This window comes from Ochotona curzoniae, unplaced genomic scaffold (genome assembly GCF_017591425.1).
Source record: "Ochotona curzoniae isolate NIBS_2020 unplaced genomic scaffold, NIBS_Ocur_1.0 contig_883, whole genome shotgun sequence".
Taxonomy (NCBI): domain Eukaryota; kingdom Metazoa; phylum Chordata; class Mammalia; order Lagomorpha; family Ochotonidae; genus Ochotona; species Ochotona curzoniae.
Window position 1 is genome coordinate 20,344,446 of NW_024466599.1, and position 18,253 is coordinate 20,362,698.

The following is an 18,253-nucleotide window of genomic DNA, read 5'->3' on the forward strand; positions in this document are numbered from 1 at the left end:
CTCAAGTCAAAAAGAGCAGGACAGAGAGGAAGGTAAGCTCCCGATCATCACTATTCATCACAATAACACGGCCCTGCTGCGGTGGGAAGGCCGATGTGTGCTGCACAATGGGAGGGCACTCAACGGCTCCCATGGGCGAGTTGCACCATTGAGGTTCTGATCCACAGAATTGGATTTTTTTTTTTTCATAGTCACTGGGTAAACTGAACTTTTTAGAGGCCGTGGCAGACTGAAACTTATTGTTTATTTTGAGAGGCAAAGAGAAGGGAAGCAGGAGTGAGAGCGAAAGAGAGATCCCAAATGCTGGGTTTCTGGGATAAAGTCAGGAGGTCAGAGCCCAATCCAGGTTGCAGGAATCCTATTACTTGGTCATCCTTGCTGTCTCTGAGCATCTGCATTAGCAGGAAGCCAGAGGCACTAACCAAGTCAGGTACACTGATATGGGCCTGGATGTCTTAACCAGCTTGTTAACCACTGGGTGATACACCCTGTTCTGAAGCGTTGTGAGGGCACCCTAGGGCGCTTTAGCTAGGATTCGTGACCAGTATCTGAGCACACCGAATCATTCACCCACCCATAAGATGTATGTAGCACTCCTCATTATAAATTAGAAAAAGAAGGCATTTTCTTGCATACCTGATAAAAATAAATTGTCCTCTTATTAGAACAGAATAAAAATTAGACACATCTTGTAGCCACTGTGATTATAACATTTCTTTTACCCATCTCAACTCCTTGAACGACAGAGCAACGTTCCCTTATAGACACACAATCTGTCTGATACCGACATTGCAATTAGCTAGGCGACTCATCAACAACCAAAAGACAAAGGAAGTACTTAATTAGATATCACCTGGTATGGATGACCAGAAAAATGCATCTGTTTCAAAATCCTGGCTTTTTTTTTTATCTGTTGCAAGTACAAAAACAAAAAAAAAATACACTGGCAACTTAAAGAGATCCACTGTCTAATGGTATGTTTACATAAGACCTTCCAACAGTGAGAAATAATAGGAGACTTTCATTTAAAAATGAAACACAGATATGAAACCCGCCACAAGGCAAGTGTGTACCTAATGTATACAGCAAGTGTATACATTATGCGGTAAGTGTGTACAGACAGCAGGTGTATACTTACTATAAAACAAACGCTAACCGCCTCCCAGGGCAAGGGACAGACACTGGCCAGCCACTTCAGGAAACCTTGGATGGCCTTTACACTGACATCCCTTCCTCACACTCCTAAAGGGAACAATGATCCTGGCTGACGCAACAATCGCTTCCTCACGTTTCACAGCAGTGTTATGGCCCGAGTGTGCTCCATCCTGAGGTACCGTTCTCTAGACTTGCTGGTTGAATTTGGTTTGCTTATTTAAAGCTACAGAGTCTTCTTCTACTACTCCTACCCTTCTCTGACGTTATCTTTGGAGGAATCGGGACCCAGGGGCGGGAGCTTGCTGCTTGCATCTCTGGTGCAGTGCAGCATGTTAGCCTGCCTTGCCAGGCGCCGATTAGGTTTGTCTGTGAGGCTGCAGCTGAAATCTTGCATGAAGAGGTACTGAGTGTCCGATCAGTGCTCACTGTTTTCGATGTACTTGCTGAGGCCCAGTACCTATAGCCATTTATTTACCAGGAGCTGTGAAAGAATGCTATTGTGATTGCATCACTCTCATTTATTAGCTACCATATGCTAAAGAGATACTCTCACCCCATTTATGATTTAGTCATTCAGCAATTCAGTTTCCGCAGGAAAGGCAGGATAAATGCTCAGTTCTTTCTCCTCTTTTAGAATTTTCAGGATGCTGAATTGGTTCTCAATCCTCCTCTGAAGAGGCCAACTATGAATTCTAAGTTTTATTTATTCACAATTATTATTCTTGGAAAGCCCAAACTGTCCCATCCTTGGCCAATGGCAGCATCCTGAATCCTTTTGACATGAACTTGTAGACTTGAAAGCTCCCTTGCTACACGGGATGACAAAGTGTTCCTTCTCCATGCCTGGAATCGCACGTTTTTCCAAAAACCCTCTTTTCTTTTAGAGGTAAAAGATATTTCAGTTACAAAATCCAAGTGCAACAGAAGCTACTAGGTTGGTGGCTGTTTTTAGCCTTCGCTAAGTGACCACAGCTAGAAATTATATGTCCACGTATGTCTGAGCGTATAAACAGACATTGTCATCTTTCCAGGAGTTTTGGAATAAACACAGTGTAGGCATCATGAGTGCTTACTTGCTGTGACTGGCGCGCTCACATCAGCAGTTGGGCTAGGTCCTGCACCCGCTCAGGGGGAGCTCCACTGGTTCTGGCATAGCACCTGCTAGCACACTGTGCTCTGTTTTTATAGGATGCAGTCTCCTAGATATGTCTTAGCCTCCCATGGTAGTGTCACAAAGACTTGGGGAGTTCTGTTAGGGACACGTGGCCCTTCAAGAAGTGCTCCCAGGTAGTCACATGTTCTGCTGACCCAGCTCTTCTCTCTCTGGCATTGTATCTGCTTTCTCAGTACTCTGGCAGGTTCTTGGTGCAATCTCTAAATGCAGTATCATGTACGGGCTTGAGGCGGGTGTGTCAGGCTGAGGGGGAGCTAGCCTTATTTCACAGTTTGGGGACTTACTTAGAATTCAGTATTCCTATTGGGTGGATGGTAGAAGGCACTGTAAGTCTAATCAAAGGAGACAAAGATGGTGGTGCGATTCTGAATGAGCAGAGTTGGGAATGTGTGGGCCTTCAATTTCAATGTATCTAATTACAATAGCATCTGTAGTCTCCAATGAGATTAGTGTCTCACAATCATGATCGTGTTAGGTCAGTAGACAGGGAATGGGAAAGAATTGTTACTTTTATCTCATAAGATAGTCAATCATGTAGAAAACTTAAACAATTGGTTCATGATTACAGAGCAAACCTGAGGCTAGGAGGAGCTGCATTTACTCATTGCACAAAATAAATAGCTTCTAGCTGATGAATGTTCCGTGTTATTCTTCCAGTCAGTTTTTTTTTCTCTCAGACAGAATTTATTTTCATATATGGGCATGCATATATACACACATGCAAGCCCCATAATGATACGTGTGCCCATAGTTTCTGTGAACACACACCCACACCCACACATACACAGACACACACTTTGTTCATTCATTTATGCAAAACTTTACTGTCATTTCTCTTTTTGTCTCTGTTGTTGAAGAGTCTGAGAAGGAAAGAAGGAGGGAGAGAGAGAGAGAAAGATAATATATATATAGAGAGAGACAACCATTCACTCGTTGGAATGCCTGCACTGGCCAGAGCTGCACTGTGCTGCAGCTAGGAGCTGAGCACTCAATGAAGGCTCCTTCTCACAGATGGCAGGGACCTAACTTCCTGAGTCATCCCCACTGCCTCCCAACATCTGGACTAGCAGGAAGCTGGAATTGAGAGAGGAGCTGGGACTTGAACCCAGGCTCTCTGACGTGGGAGGCAGCCTTGCCATTCTTTGCTGATGGTAAGACCGTGACACGGATGGTTATAACATCAGCCCTGCTTTTTACTGGTTTTTTTACTTACCCATCTGCTTACATTCTTACTTTCACATTTTCATCTCCTTTATTTCACCCACAGTTCCTGTTGACAGACAGGTGTCTCAGGGAACAAAGACTAGAGAGGGGGTCCCGAGGGACTCTTCCTTGGAGAGGGACCCCCCACCCCCAGGGCAGCGTGTCACAGCTATGGAGATAAAAGCTGCTCTCAGGAGCCGATTACCCTAAACAGCCTTGACATCCAGCAATTGGAGGGAGTTTTAATGGCTCCTGCGATGGCTGCCGCGCTGTGATCTCAGTTACCTCCCTGCTCCCCGAGGAAGGCTGTAACACACGGAGAAGGGAGAGGTCACACAACACACAGTCCCAAAGCAGAGCTGTCAAATTTAAGTTAAGGGAGGCCTCGGGGCTAATTCGGTTACTCCCCTGCTGGCTTTAGGCCAGAGTTGCACTAATAAAGTATTTGATATTGACATGGGTATCCAGATCTCACCCACCTGCGTGTTACAACATAATGGATCCGGGGGCTTAAGTGGAACGGGTGGTGGTTCATTTATCAGCACTGCCTCATTCAGGCCCTGACAGGCAAGGATTTCTGTCTTGCCAACCAAGAGGGAAGCCTTGATCCAGGACCTCCTGGTAGGGTTGTATTCTTGGGTGTCACCGCCCCCTGCTGTGAATCTGCTGGCTCCTAAGAGAGAGGCTGCAGAGGGGAAGGCTTAAGCCCCTCACTGCTCTATTCTCAACCCTTCTGCACGTTTGTTTCTTCATACAGACTGTGATCCTTTCAAGGAGCCTACTTGTAACAGCAGTGACAGCGAGGAAGCCGATGCTGTCCCTCACACAGCACCATCTGTGGACTTGGAAGAGGTTTCCCTTGCTCTTTGGACCCTTCCCTGGGGGTGGTGGGGTGGGGAGAGGCAGGCCCCTGAGCTCCTCTCCCTGGTCTGGAATGCTCAGCTAAGGTGAGCTGCCCTCCGTCAGCCACATCTGCTCTACCTGAGCACACTTCACAGTCAAGGCCTCTGGCACTTGTGACTTCTCTACCTGTATTCTGAAAGTTTTCCCTGGGCTACACCAACCTAGGAGTAAAAAGCAGGGCTTGTTATTAGTTAGCAGTGCATTTTCCCGGTTCTTCTCCAATACACTGGGACACTCCGAAGGCTTCATGCTTTTTATCTCCTCATCAGAGAACACAGGTGCAGAGACCACAGGCTCTGCAGTTGTCTCTTCTGCCCTTGGCTTCGTTTCCTCTGTTTCACAGTTTATGCTTGCTTGGGAGTGTGAGTGCCTTTTGTACATCTGCTTGCCGTCTGTCTGCCTGCTAGAGCACATGCCCACGAGAGCGGAGCTTCTTCTGTTTGGCTGACTATTTTTGTGTCCAGGACCTCAAACAGGTAGAGAATAAATATTTGCTAAATGATAAATACATTAGAAAGAATAGGCCAGATACCCAGTCCCCAATGCACTGGCGTGGTCAAAAGGAGGAGGTCATGCATTCTGGGGGTACTGTGTGCGGTCAGGGGAACACTTTGGGCCCTTTGCAGCTCGTGAATTAAAACTAGAGCCACACAGAATGGGCCTTACCAGAGTAGCTTGGTAGAATAAATGGGAGTGGGCTGAAAGCTGGGTCACCTCTTGGCCTTGATGAAAAGGGAGCACTCCCCGGAGGGCCTGGCACATACATACACATGGTTAGTTGAATGCACATACTTCACATGTACACACACACACACACACACACACACATGCACACTGAAGTCCTTCTCCTTCGCAAGGTGGACAACCCACTGACTTCATGGGTCATGCAATGTATAGGTTGATAGACTGAACTGATTAATTAGTAGCATGAAAATCATACAATCAGTTGTGGGGTCTGTGTTGTGGCACAGGGGTTAAGCTACTGCCTGTGACAATGCCATCCCCTATGAGAGGGCCTGTTTAGTACTGATTGCCCCACCTCCGACCCAACTTCCTGATAATGTGCTTGGAAAAGCAGCAGACGACCCAAGTACTAGGACCCCAACCAGTCATGTGGGAGATCCAGATGGGGTTCCTGGCTTCTGGCATCAGGCTGGCCCAGCCCTGCCTATTTTAGCTATTTGGGAAGTGAGCCGATGAAAGATATCTGTCTGTCTCTCTCTCTTTCTCCCTCCTGCCCCATCCCAATCTCCTCTCTGCCTTTCAAATACATAAAATAAATAAAACAAATATATATATTTTTAAAAAATCATAAGGCTGGTTGAGAAGAAATCAAGAGCCATGTTCTTCAGAGAGCTTTTCTGTGGGCCAGGAGATTTTTCTGATTCTCAGATCAGGTTGCTGGACGACCCAAGCTATGCTTTACCTTCCTTAACCTGTTATCTAACCATTATATCCATCAGTCATTTACTACATAATAGTAACAATTAGATGCATAAAATCTCAATATCCTCTCAATAAAACAGTTCAGACCTCTAATCTAATATCTAATCACATGGGATTTGGATTGAAAGTTTTCATGGGGAAGATTCTAGAATCTTCCATTTTGAAACCAAAGATTCTTTCAACAGATATTGATGAATGGGGATATTCTTTACATCCACACAATCACTTATTTACCACAAGTGGAGTTCATAGGATTCAAGTGTAAATGGACGACTGATTGGGTTGGGGAATCCAGTTGAGAGGATCCCAAATGCAGAGTCCTCTGCTTCCTCCTTTTGTAACATGTTTAGGTTCCAAACTAGGATTTGGTTGGGACACTTGCAAAAAATTGAGGAAAATGTACCCAGGCATATACTTAGATACACACCTGAAAGAGTGAGGAGGCCAACTGCAGTAGTGCTGACTACTTACAGAAGGCTGCCTGGGAGTGTGGGTGACACCTGTGGGCTGTTCCTAACCCACAGAGGCTAGCCACGGTGATGGATGTCGTCTTTGTGACTCTAAATCATACTAACAGATCGCGTCTCTCTTGACTGGCTGTGATCAAGCAAGCTGCTACGGAGAGGAGAACTGAGAGTGCCCAGTCAGCCCAGTGCCCTCCAGGAACTGGCAACAACCAGGTGGGCTTGGAAGCAAATCCTGCTCCAAGCAAACTTGCAGAGGAGACCTTGGCCTTGGCCAACTGTATGCCTGGAACCTTCTGAGAGATCACACCGCTGAACTGTGCCCACAGGAAGCCTCCGTGCTACTGTCGGTAAGCAAGAGATAACACGCAGCCATTCGAGGGCCCAGTGCTGCTGCTTGTCTGTTCCGTGGCCCTCTCATCCTGTTTGTGTGTGAACACCCAGCAGTGAGGGTCCTGCCCTGTGTGTTCACTCCTCCCTGACTCAGTGGCACCAAAGAGTAGCTCCAACTCTTGTTTTCCTTTCTCCCGGTGGGGGAGGAGCAGGCAGGAATGACCCCCTTTGGTGGTCAGGTGTTAGCATTTTCGCCTTTATCTTGCTTTATCCTCTGTCTAGCTTGGGGCTTGGATGATTAAAAAATAAACAAAGAAAAACACTTCTCCATCCAAGATTACTGCAGCTTTGCCGCGACAAGCAGTGGGCTGAATAGGCTCCAAGGGGGGTGTGGCGTTGCCCTACAGGCTGGAGGAGCCAATCCGGCAGAAGAGGGATAATTAAAAGTGGTCTTCCCAAACAAGTGCTTAATGCACTCACTAGGATGAAGGGGCCTTCCATGTCCTGTTAATCTTTGAGCTGAATGATCCTAATCAAGCCATGCTGAGTCCAGAGTGCCTGGATCATTTATTGTCTCCTACTTACATAACCCGCCACAGAAACAAATGGGAAAAAACAACATGTTTTCTTTGGCCAGTGGGGAGAGGGAAAGCTATACTCTTGTCTGCTGCTGGGAGAGGCAACAGCATCAGCATGGCACCCAGGTGTCCTGTCGGCAGCTTTGTCATAATCCCAGCCACCACATGGTGTAAATCTGGAGGGTCACACAGAGGTTTGGAGTCCATCCGAGCTGAATGGGGCACTCTGTGCTAACAGCACGGATGCCCAGAACCCCGAGTCTCCCTCCCCCACAATGAGGGTGGCTTCAGAACAATCTACAACATGCTTGCTAGCACAGGGTCCCCGTCCTCATGCTAGCTGTGATCAGAACTGGGAACTGAAACGGGGGCCAGAGGCTCTCTGGGGCTGGCGGAGCAGAGCTTCACTCCTGCCTGTGCAGGTGGAGCTCAGCAGGAGGCATCTTTTCCAGATGAGCACTTCCATCCATCCACAGCTGCAGGCCTCGAGGCACCAAGGCACCGGCAAGGGCTTTGGCACCGACAAGGCACCCTATGCGTGCTGGTTAAAGGCAATTGACTCCGCATGCATTTTTTTTTCTGCCTCCTTGAGACTGGGTATCAGGGAGAGAAGCAATGTTGCCTGCACTGAATGCTAAGCTGAAAAGAGGAAACAGTCGACCTGGGTGCAGCCTGCACTTAGCCTTGACATCGGTCAAGGCCACGGTCAGGCGGTGTTTGGCACTGTTCCTACTTTGGAGTGACCCTAATCCTGGCTCTGCAGTGGGGATTGGATGGCAAATTACATGACTTTTCTGATTCTTTGCTTTCTCAATTCTCAAACAGGGGAGATAGCTAAACTACCAGATGCCTTTTCCAGCCCTGGGCACACGTTCACTCGAGGGATCCTGACAGCAAAGCTTTGCCATGTGAGCACCAATCAGATAAACACGCATGTTGTGACGAAACAAAGGCTCAACGAGGCAAAGGGTGCTGCAGAAAGTGAGCAGTATGGCTGGGATCTGGAGATAGGTCATCTGCATTTATAAAAACCACACTGACAACTCCACTTACCTAATCTGATTACAGCAACCACATGCATGGAATGAAATATCACATTGTGTCCCAGGAATATGTGCAATCATTATAGGCCAATTAAAAATTTAAGAATATATATATTTTAAATGACATTGCACTGCTTCCTTGTGCTTATGTCTAAACTCAGGAGGTGCCTAAGAATGAACTGTGCTTAGACCCTGTTACTGCCATGTGTAGTTGGAAGGAGCAGGTGAATAAATGGTGGGCTGCATATTAGGAAGCTGTGTAGCTGTAACTGGCAGGCACTCCGCCTGTAATCCTGGTGTCACCACCCCTCTATCGCATTCTCTGGGGTCCCTGGGAAAGGATTTTCTCTTAGCAGGTCCTCCACGCTTGCCACCTCTGCTGGATGCTGCCTGGCCCTCCCGTGGGCATAGCCACTTCCACCAGAAGGGACTCTTTCAATATCAGCGATGGGGTTCATGAATCACACATTAGTTTCATGGTGCTTCTTTTCCTGGAACACACCCAAATGAAGAGTGACAACCTAACTGGGAAGGAGCCAGCCCTTTGTAGGGACGGCGGGGGAGGGGCGGGGAGAGGTACCTCTGATTACAGCTCATGCTTCAACTCATACTGTCAGTATGTGCTGGCTCTCAGCAGGTGACAACCAAGATTAGTAACATAAGAGGCAACCCAGGTCAGCATGACGCAGCCAGGCCCCTCGCAGTTTCCAGGGTTGTAGCCATGGCCCCATGGTGACCACCCCCTAAAGAATTGCTCCCCTGAGCTGTTGGGTGCTGGGAGCAAGGAGGGATGCCAGTCAGTTGCAATTATCCGATTTCTTCCACATGCCTGGTGCACTGGTCTGCCTGTTGCACTGCCTTGAATGTCAGTGATGACTCAGATGTGCTAAGCAAAAACTACCATGAAAAACAGGGTTTTTAGAGGCCGGTGGTGTGGTGCAGGGAGTGAAGCTGCCACCTGTAGCACCAGCATCCCGCACAGGCACTGCTTCCAGTCCTAGCTACTCCACTTCTGATCCAGTTCCTTGCTAGTGCTACCGGGAATGCAGCAGAGGATGGTTCAAGTGCTTGGGCTCCCGCATCCATGTGGCGGATCTGGAAGAAGCTCCTGGCAACTGACTTCCATCCAGCTCCAGCCTTTGTGTTTGTGTCCACTTGGGGAGTGAACCAGCAGGTGGAAAATTCTCTGTCTCCCTCCCACCACCCCCCTGTAACTCTGCCTTTGAAATCAATCAATCAATCAATCAATCAAGGTTTTCAGAAAGGAGATAATTTACCCCTGTAGTGTCTTTATCCCATGTTTGCTCCTCCAGATTTATCTAGTTGAGAAAAGCACTTTGTGTAGGATGGATAAGAAGTGCATCCTATAGCCTCTTATAAAAGCTGTATAACATAGGACCAGCTGTTCAACCTGTCTGGGCTTCAGCTTCCTCCTCTGTATAAGGGGGCTGATGCATGAAGAAATGAAACCATGCAATCGAAAGAGCCCAGTGTGCTGTCTGGCATGTCGTAACGTGCAGCAGAGGGAGAGTGGTTGCTGTAGCTGACCAGGCCTCTGCGGTCAGCCAGGTGGGAGCTCAGGAGAGGCCGTGGGGACTCTGAGTGGGACTCAGCACCCTCCCAAGGTCACACCGCTGTCCTGGCTTCCTAAGTTGTGTTGTTGCTCAGAGCTTCCTGGAGAGCTGGTGAGAGAGGCCCAGGAACTAGGCTTCTCCCTTGCTCCCTGCCTTGTGGTTTGTGATCCAGCCACTCAGGGCATGAGGATGCAGTGGGAAAGCTCTGAGCTGGTCTGGTTCCCTATGGGTCTGACCAGCTCCTGGCCACATCATGATGTCCTGGATTAGGCCCATACTGGGTGTTTCTGGGGAAAAGCTGTTGAGGACATGATGAACAGAGTTTAATCTGAGCCCCACCCCTGGAGTGCATGGGTTCTCTTTTAGCCTGCCTCTTCTCCTGACCGCTCACCTCACAGCCCCCTGCCTCCCAAGCTGCCATGATGAGGAACTAGTGCTAGACGAGGGATCCGGGCTTCCTTCCAGTCCTGCACATCACCAATGAGCGAGAAGAGGATGGAGTCCGGGGGCCTGGGATTCAAAAATGCTATTTATTATGGATAAATCTGAAGGGAAGAGGCCAACAATGTTTGGATGCACCATTACAGGGGGCTGGGCTAGGCATGCAAGGCCTGAGCATGGAAGTTTGGAGGGAAACAAAGGACAATGGGAAGACAAAGCTGAGGGGGAGGGAGCCGGGTCCCCAGAAGCCAGCCTTCCAACAATGCCGTCATCCCAGAAGGGTGTGCTGGGCACATAATGGCTCTAGCTACAAATTCTATTAACTCTAATAGTTGTTCTGTGGTGAATGGATAATGCATTTAGCAGAAATAGAGCCAATCAATTTATACAAAACACATAAAACTTTCTCATTGAAATTGGCATCTGTTCTGGAGTCAGGGGCACGCATGTGGAAATGGACCTTCTGTCAGCTTCACTCCTGGGCACATTAGCACAGCCACGGGTTAATGGGAGAGACGGGCCATAGGCACGACTGGATCCCCTAGGCCACGTCCCTGCAGACCTTAGCATCACAGAGCTGGCCATACCAGGGGACTTGGAGCCTGTTGACTTCCAACTGTGACTTTTTAAAAATAGCATTTCTCCGCCCTCGTCTGTGTTCACACCAGTCTCTCGCATACAAGTACTGCCACTGGCAGCTTGATTAACTTGTCCCAAGAGGAAGGGCCAGCCTCAGAATGGCCCAGCCCCAAGGCATGCCCAGCTCCCTCTTCCCTAACCTTCCCATGCGTCTACACATTTTCAATTACTTTTACCTTTTTAGCACGTGCCTCACCACCACAAGAAAAACACATTCAGAAACTGGCAGATCAATTTGTTACCCTAAAGTGTGATTTTGATGCCACGATCCACAAACTGGGACTGTGGGCTTGGGCTTGTGTTTGGGCACCTTCCCATGACAACACAGAGCTGCTTCCCTTCAGCCTTCCCTCACACACCTGAGAGCTTCAAGGAGTCCTGCAGAGAGCTAAGGAAACTGTGGATGACCACTGGCCGTGGGGGTCTGTTCTCACCAGGCCTCTACGACAAGGGGGCAGAGATGCTGCCACCCCTCATTCTAATAGTCACTCCTGCCTGAAAAGGAGTTAGAGAAACTGACCCAGCTCTGCCGCCCCGTGATTGCATTATCCCAACCGTTTGGTTAGCGTAATTGTATGTGCAAAGCTGACAAATGCAATTTCCCTGGACTTAATACTTGCCCCGTTTTCTCTTTCAGCCTCCTTATCTGATTAGCTAAAGTGACTCACGGCTTCCGAGAAGGCTGCGTGTGTTACACCTGCACAGCTCGGCCTGGATGTTTCACAATTCCACCCTGCCCTGTGGCTGAGACGTGAGGGAACCCCCGACTGGCCTAAGGAGTGAGGTCAGATCCCAGTCAGAGGGAACGGCTGGTTCGAGGGGGTGTGAGGAGTGCTTAGGGAATTCTGTAAGCCTGAGGTGTAACCGATTTGGCCTTTGCGTTTCTAGGAGTCGCTGGAGAGCTAAAATGCCACCAGCTACCCTTGTTCCGGCCCAGTAGAAACTGACAGCCCTGAACTTTGCAAAGAAAATCTTATTATCTTGTCTCCTCAATTCTTTGTCAAAGCATTGGGAGCTGATTTGTTGACTGTTTGTGCAAGAGCTCTGGTCTGGATGCTCTCCTTGCTCTTCTTCTATTTTTAGTGTTTATTTCTGATTAGAGATTTTGAGACTTCTGGAGTAGCTTAGTTGGGGAAAATGCAGACTTGGGGTTCCGATCCTGGCCTGCTGCCCACCAGCTGTGGAACTCTTCTTCTTTGCTCCATCTTCCTCCTGCCAAGAAGGGCCAGCACAGCCACTGTCCCCAGGACGGTCCCTGCCCAGGCTCTGCGACTGCCCCTTTCCATCCTCTTCTCTCTGTTGACCTCCAGGGGGCACTATCAAGTAGAGGCTCTGAGCTAGGGTTCAGCTTGACTTGTGACACACTTGTCTCAGGGGGTTCACCACCACTTTCTTCCCATGGACCAGAAGAAGTCCAGGACAGCAAGGCTGGGTCACCTGTCCCCTGCTATGGTCACAGGAGAGGGGCTGGGCACATGTTTGCTAGTGACTATTGCCGAGTGGGTGCAGGTTTGACCTTAGTATTCACAAGTTTACACAGGCCTCTCCTGATGAACATTTGCATGTTCCTCGTCTACACTGGAAGTTCTTTTGAGCTCTTGACCTGGGTCTTGTTCTTCTGAGCATCTCTGAGCACAGAATTGGCTATAGAGTAAGTATTCGAGGTCTGGGTTTGGCTTCTTTGGTGTTATAGAACCTTTCTGGAGCCTCAGGTAGCTGGTGTATGCCTGAGGCTGTCCAGGGACATGTTAGGCCCTGTGTCCGGGGTCATTCCGGAAGGGAAAGAGAACACTGATGAGTAGCCTTTTGCAGAGGTCTTGCTCGAGGGACCAGGCAGGGCTGGGGAAGATCCGGCCTGAGAAATCATTTGTTCTGGCCCATGCTGAGGCAACCACAGGCGGGACTTGGAATTCAATACATCTATGGCAGGTTCTTTTTTTAAATAAATTTGAAGAGCCCACAAATAACGTTATAAATATCCAAATGGTTCTTGGCAGGAAAAAAAAAAAAAAGAGGTTGCTCAGGCTTGAATGAGAAGCGTGGCTCCTTGGAAGGAACGGGAGAGGGCTGGTGTGCCAGCAGCTGAGTTCTCCTGCCTCTGGGGCAGCCACTCACTTCCAGGGAGGAGTCAGCCACTGCCTCCCAGAGGCCGTGTAATCTCATTAGGCTGAGTGGCCACCAGGCAGGCACTTATCGATCAGACTTCTAGGGACAGTGGGAGTTATGTGGCAATAAACCTGGAGTCAGCCAGGGTGAGTGCTGTTTCTTACGCATTGGCTGCTGGGGAGCCGGCTGCTGGCATGGGAGAAGGCAGCTTAAGCCTTCTGCCGCCTGCTGGCCAATCAGCAGGTGCTTCTGGTGTTCCTGCCCAACACTGGTGCTCAGGGCAGGGTAGGCAGCCATGTCTGGTTTGCACATCGGAAGGAAAATCTGGCTTCTTTCCTGAATCGGGAAACTTGTCAATGTCCTGAATTTTGCACAAGGAGCTGGTGTTGGACAAAGGGCCAAGGAGTCAGGGAGGTGAACCACTGGGGTGGGGTAGCAGGAGCAGATTCTGAGTTTGTCAGTCAGGAGGTGGGCTCTTCCAGGTGGGATGAATCTAAAAGCCAAGAAGCTAAGTCGGGAAGCAGAGACCCAACGTGGGAGGGAGCCTAGCCCTCTTTGGGGTTTAGTAGCTGGTGTGTGGAAAGGCCGAGAGTTTTTCCTGTGACTACTCAACTCAGGGGACAGAAAGGAAAGGACTTTGTCAAAGCCAAAGCCAAACTCTGGTTGTTTGAGTTGATGAGTTGTAAGTCAATAAATACAGCATCAAAAAAAAAAAAAAAAAAAAAGAATCTAAGCTTCTACTTTTTTTTCCACACCTTGCTTGCAAGGATTTTGTTAAGTAGCAATAAGAGATTTATCATTTATCCATGGCTATCTTAATAAAGTCTTTATCTTTGATAAGAAAGAGCAGGTGGGTAGACTGTGTGCTGTGCACCTGCCTCTGCAGGTCACTTGTATTGCAAGTGTGAGGGTGCCAAGGCCCCCCAGGGGGATGGGTGAGCTGTGGGAGTGGGGCACAGGAAGCCCTCAATCAGGGGCCTGTCAGCTGGGCTCATGGTGTCCACACTGTAGCCATCAGGAAGGTCACACTGAAGCATCTTTCCCTGCCGTAAGCAGTGGCTGAGAGGCCGCACCTGCCTGTGGTTGTGGAACAGAGGCTGAAGAGGCTTGTGTTTGGAGTACCAGCCCAGCTCCCATGAGAAGTTTTCCATTGTGGGATGCTCTGAACAGATTTATTTTAGTTCTATTGGATGGGGTGGTATGGAACTTAAAGCTGATGGGGCATCAGGGTGGCTGGGCTACCTTTCTGTAACGGATAATCTTGGCCTCGGCCCTAACCTGCCTATGAGAAGAAGATAGGATGTTCAGAAGCTGGGTGAGAACGCCAGAGTCACTCTCTGGTGTATGAGATCCTGGGCCCTGCCTAGACACAGAGAGGAGCTTCTCCTGGGCACAGCTTCTAGAGGCTTCCCTAACTCAGTCATGACAGCTAACTCTGGATTCCGGAGCCCAGAGTTGGGGTGTAGGGGACACTCTTTTCACAGGTTGATTCCTTGCTTGCATGCAACTCCCCACCCCAATCGCAAAACAGATCCCTCTGCCTTTCACCACCAAGAAATCAGTCTGCTTGGCTTGGTGAGCCGAGTTCCTACCTGTAGGGTCAAAGGCGGGGGTCCCGGGTGTAGGTTCTCTGGGCTTCAACTCCTTGTTTGAGATCCCCTCAAACAGGTTTCTTGACTTGGGCTCTGCATTCGGTGGCATTTTGTCTTCTCCGCTGACTGTAATAGAGAGAAAGGGTCTCAGGGGCTGGGTGAGGTGTGTCTTGGGTTCAGGGAGTCCAGTTCACTTTCAGGCAGGTGGGAGGGACAGATGGGCCCCCATTAGAGTGCCTGGTGAGGCCCCAGGTGACCTAGGGGTATGGGGAACTCACTGGTGAGGTAGCAGTCCAAGCTGATGGAGATGTTGTCGAAGGCCACTGTGGCTCTGGATCCTTGTCCCCACCATGCGACCATTTGGAGCCAGAACCTGCAGGTAATGAGGGAAACGTACATAAGGGTGGGGAATGACCTAGGCTGCAGCATTTAGCAGATGTGTGCTGATCAGTGGCCCAGTTGAACACTTTTCAGCCTCCACAAACCCCAGAGCAGCAGCAAGGAGACAGCAGGCAACCACGCCCTAAACCCTTCCACAGAGAGCTCTGCTCTTGTCTTTCTGAAGGATCCTGCCACAGCAGTTCTCTGTTGTCCCTTAAATCCAATGTGGAGGTTGGAACCTGGGGCCAGGACTCTTTTATCCTCTGAGAAGGTCTCCTATGTCATCAGAGATGTGTAGAATGGATAAGGGAAGACTTAAAAAACACTGTGGGCTTACTGAGGGGCTATAGTCTCCACCAAGACATTGGAATGCATCTGTCTCCCATGCAGGTGCAGGGTCTCAAGGCTTTGGGTCATCCTCCATTGCTTTCCCAGGCCATAAGCAGGAAACTTAATGGGAAGTGGAGCAGCTGGGTCACAAACCAGCACCCATATAAGATTCTAGCACTTGCAAGGTGAGGATTTAGCCATTGAGCCACCATGCTGGACCCAACTCCACAGATTTTGAAGACTCACTAAATTGCACTCTTACAAAGGGTGAACTTCATGCAATGTAAATCACCACTTGATAAAGCTGTTAGAAAGTGGGGAGGTTCAAGAAAAAGAAGGCAATATGAGCCTACTGGTCACCGGCCAGGGCAGAGCTGAGAGTAGAGAAAGCATCAGGGTACATGAATGACAAGAAGCAGACGCTAACAGAGAGGGAGAGGCACATGAAGGAAATAAGCAGGGAAAAGAATGCACGCTCAGGTCGGTTTGCACAGAGCCAACCAGGCTGTAGCCAGGTCCTGGATTGCAGCAGGGGCTGGCAGCCCCACCTAGGGGTGAGTAGATGCTCTCTGGCTACCAGGCCATAGGGTCAGATGCTGGCTTTTTTTTTTTTTTCTGGTCAGAGAACAATGAGTCTGTCAGTGGAGGAAAGCCTTGAAATCACAGGTAAACTTTTATCTAAATGGCATGTCTGGGATCGATGCTTCTTCACTATTCTAAATCTCTCTGTGCAAGCACCCAGCTGGTGAGATCCAGTCATTCCCAAATAATCTGGAAGTTAGGACAAGAGGATCTGAATCTATCAGACTTTTAAAAAATAATGCTTGAATCCGGTGTGGCCACAGCCAACTCTACTGGTGGTGGCCTTCAGACCACATTCCTCACGATGGGATCTATGTGGTCTTTCATTCAGCACAGACCAGCAAGGCGTGTTGGCGGTTGGCTGATGTTGAGGGTGTGCCAATAGAAAACCTCAGATGCTGTGAGGAGACACCTAAGCACACACTCTGTGTGTGTGTAGGCTTGGATGCCACATGAACTCAGCCACCCATGCACTTGGACATACACCCAAGAGGCATTGTTCCTCATGGCCTTGATAGGCACCTGCTTCTATTTCATAGAAAGATGTCAGGTGGTGGGTCCTGTGTTAACCCTGTGTGAGGCCTACCAGGTAGGGAGGAGGGTTCTAGAAATCAGACAGGGAAGCTGCATTCACGTTGGAGAGAGGAGGCATGTCTATGTCAGTATCTAATAAAGCAGAAGCTGGAAGATGCCACAGGAGGGAGGGCGCTCGGGAGACCTGTGGGAGCTCGGGACAGAAGGAGGACGGCAGCCTGGGAGGATTGGGGGCTGCCCAGAGCAAGCGGCTTTTTGGTTGGCTTGGAAGGCAGACGAGGACTTGAGGATGCAGGGGTGGGGATGCAGCATGGTGAGTAGGAGGAAGAGTTAGTATGAGGGATGCCTTGGCAGGCACTGGGTCTGCTCCACTTGGTGTGAGGGGCCTGGGAGATGGTGGGGTCATGGAAAGGATAGGCTGAAGAATTTCTACAGCTTTCAATTTCATTGAAATGTTGTGGTGTTAGACAGCTAGTTCTGGGTCATGAGCTAGAAAGCAACACCTTGTATATCATCACTTGGAACCTGAGAAGGGTCAGTATTGCGTTCTTGCATAACCATTCCTCTCTCAACCCCCATAAAGGCCCATGATAGGGAGGTGTTCTCTCTCTTGGTTGCATGCTTCTGTTGCTCTTGCATTGTGACCTCCCCAACTCTTGGCCTCCCCAGTACCTGCTTGCTCTCTGGCTTCCCACAGATATACTCTGAGGTCAGGCAGCCCCTGAACATGGCCCCTATATCTATTCCTCACCCTCTGTTCACTGCTTAAGTGAGTCAGTGAAGTTGCAAATGCTAAGATGCTTTATATTTCTAATTTGTGTGCTTTCATGAATTTTAGGAGAAGTGAGGCCTAGCCGTAGTGGAATTTGGTCAGAGAAGCCAAGAAAAGGTGACTGTCTGCAGCTTTCTAAGTGTGTCCAGGTTGTTTGCTGTGTGTCTCTTAGGATGATTTATATTACTGGGGCAGCTGAAACCTAAGTTTTCAGTATAATGGACAGACTTCACAGTAATGACCATTGGTTCCTCTCAGGGTTTGGATTCAGACTGATTTGCCATGTGGACTTGTCATTTGCTAATTTCTAGTACGTACTCCATCACCATGCTTGGTTAGTAAAGACTCCATATATATCCTAGACTTGTCTGGCGTGATCTCTGTCATACCCCACAATGTAAAATGGGGAGGCACAGCAGTTTTTCAACAGGCCAGTGGCCAGATTGAAGACTTCTTTTAGGATAACTATGGTGTCAACAGTAGGCAAGACAGGGAAACGTGAGGAGGCAAAGCTGGCAGGGGTGACCGTGTGAGATGCCTTTTTCCACCTGAGCATCAGCTGGGTGTTCCATGCCTACACTGGGTTTCTCTGTGGGTCTTGGAAAGCACATGGCCATAGTCATGCTGTCTCTGGGATCTCCACAGGGGACAAGCTCCTGACAGGGGCCTGCATGACCTGGGACAAAACCCAGCCCTGGGATTCCTAACCAGAGTGCCAAGGCCTTGATGGTGCTGTCATCTTCTCTTTAAAGCAGATGGAAATGCCTGAGAAGTGCAGCTTCCAAGAAGCATCTGTTGTTACAAAGAAGTGAAACAGAAGTCTATTCAAGAGTCCTTTAGGGCACCAGGCAAAATATCACAGGGATCCAGCCCCTTAGCCCAAAGTGTTCTCACTCGTCTATGAAAATCAGCAGGAATTCACTGAATTGATGGAGTGGTACAGCTGGCAGGACAAAGTTTTAATGACCGGATTCAAGAAGCCATTTTACTTCTCCAATAGACA

General features: G+C 49.0%; 1 protein-coding gene across 1 annotated transcript in view; it reads right to left on the bottom strand.

Moving 5' to 3' along the window:
• Nucleotides 1-18,253, bottom strand: part of ALK (ALK receptor tyrosine kinase) — a 667,016-nt gene that overhangs the window by 45,903 nt on the left and 602,860 nt on the right. Inside the window, exons 10-11 of the mRNA XM_040993973.1 lie at nt 14,930-15,024; nt 14,652-14,777 (exon numbers count right to left, since the gene is read on the bottom strand). Of these exons, the coding sequence (XP_040849907.1) occupies nt 14,652-14,777; nt 14,930-15,024 (221 nt within the window). The remainder of the gene's footprint in view (nt 1-14,651; nt 14,778-14,929; nt 15,025-18,253) is intronic.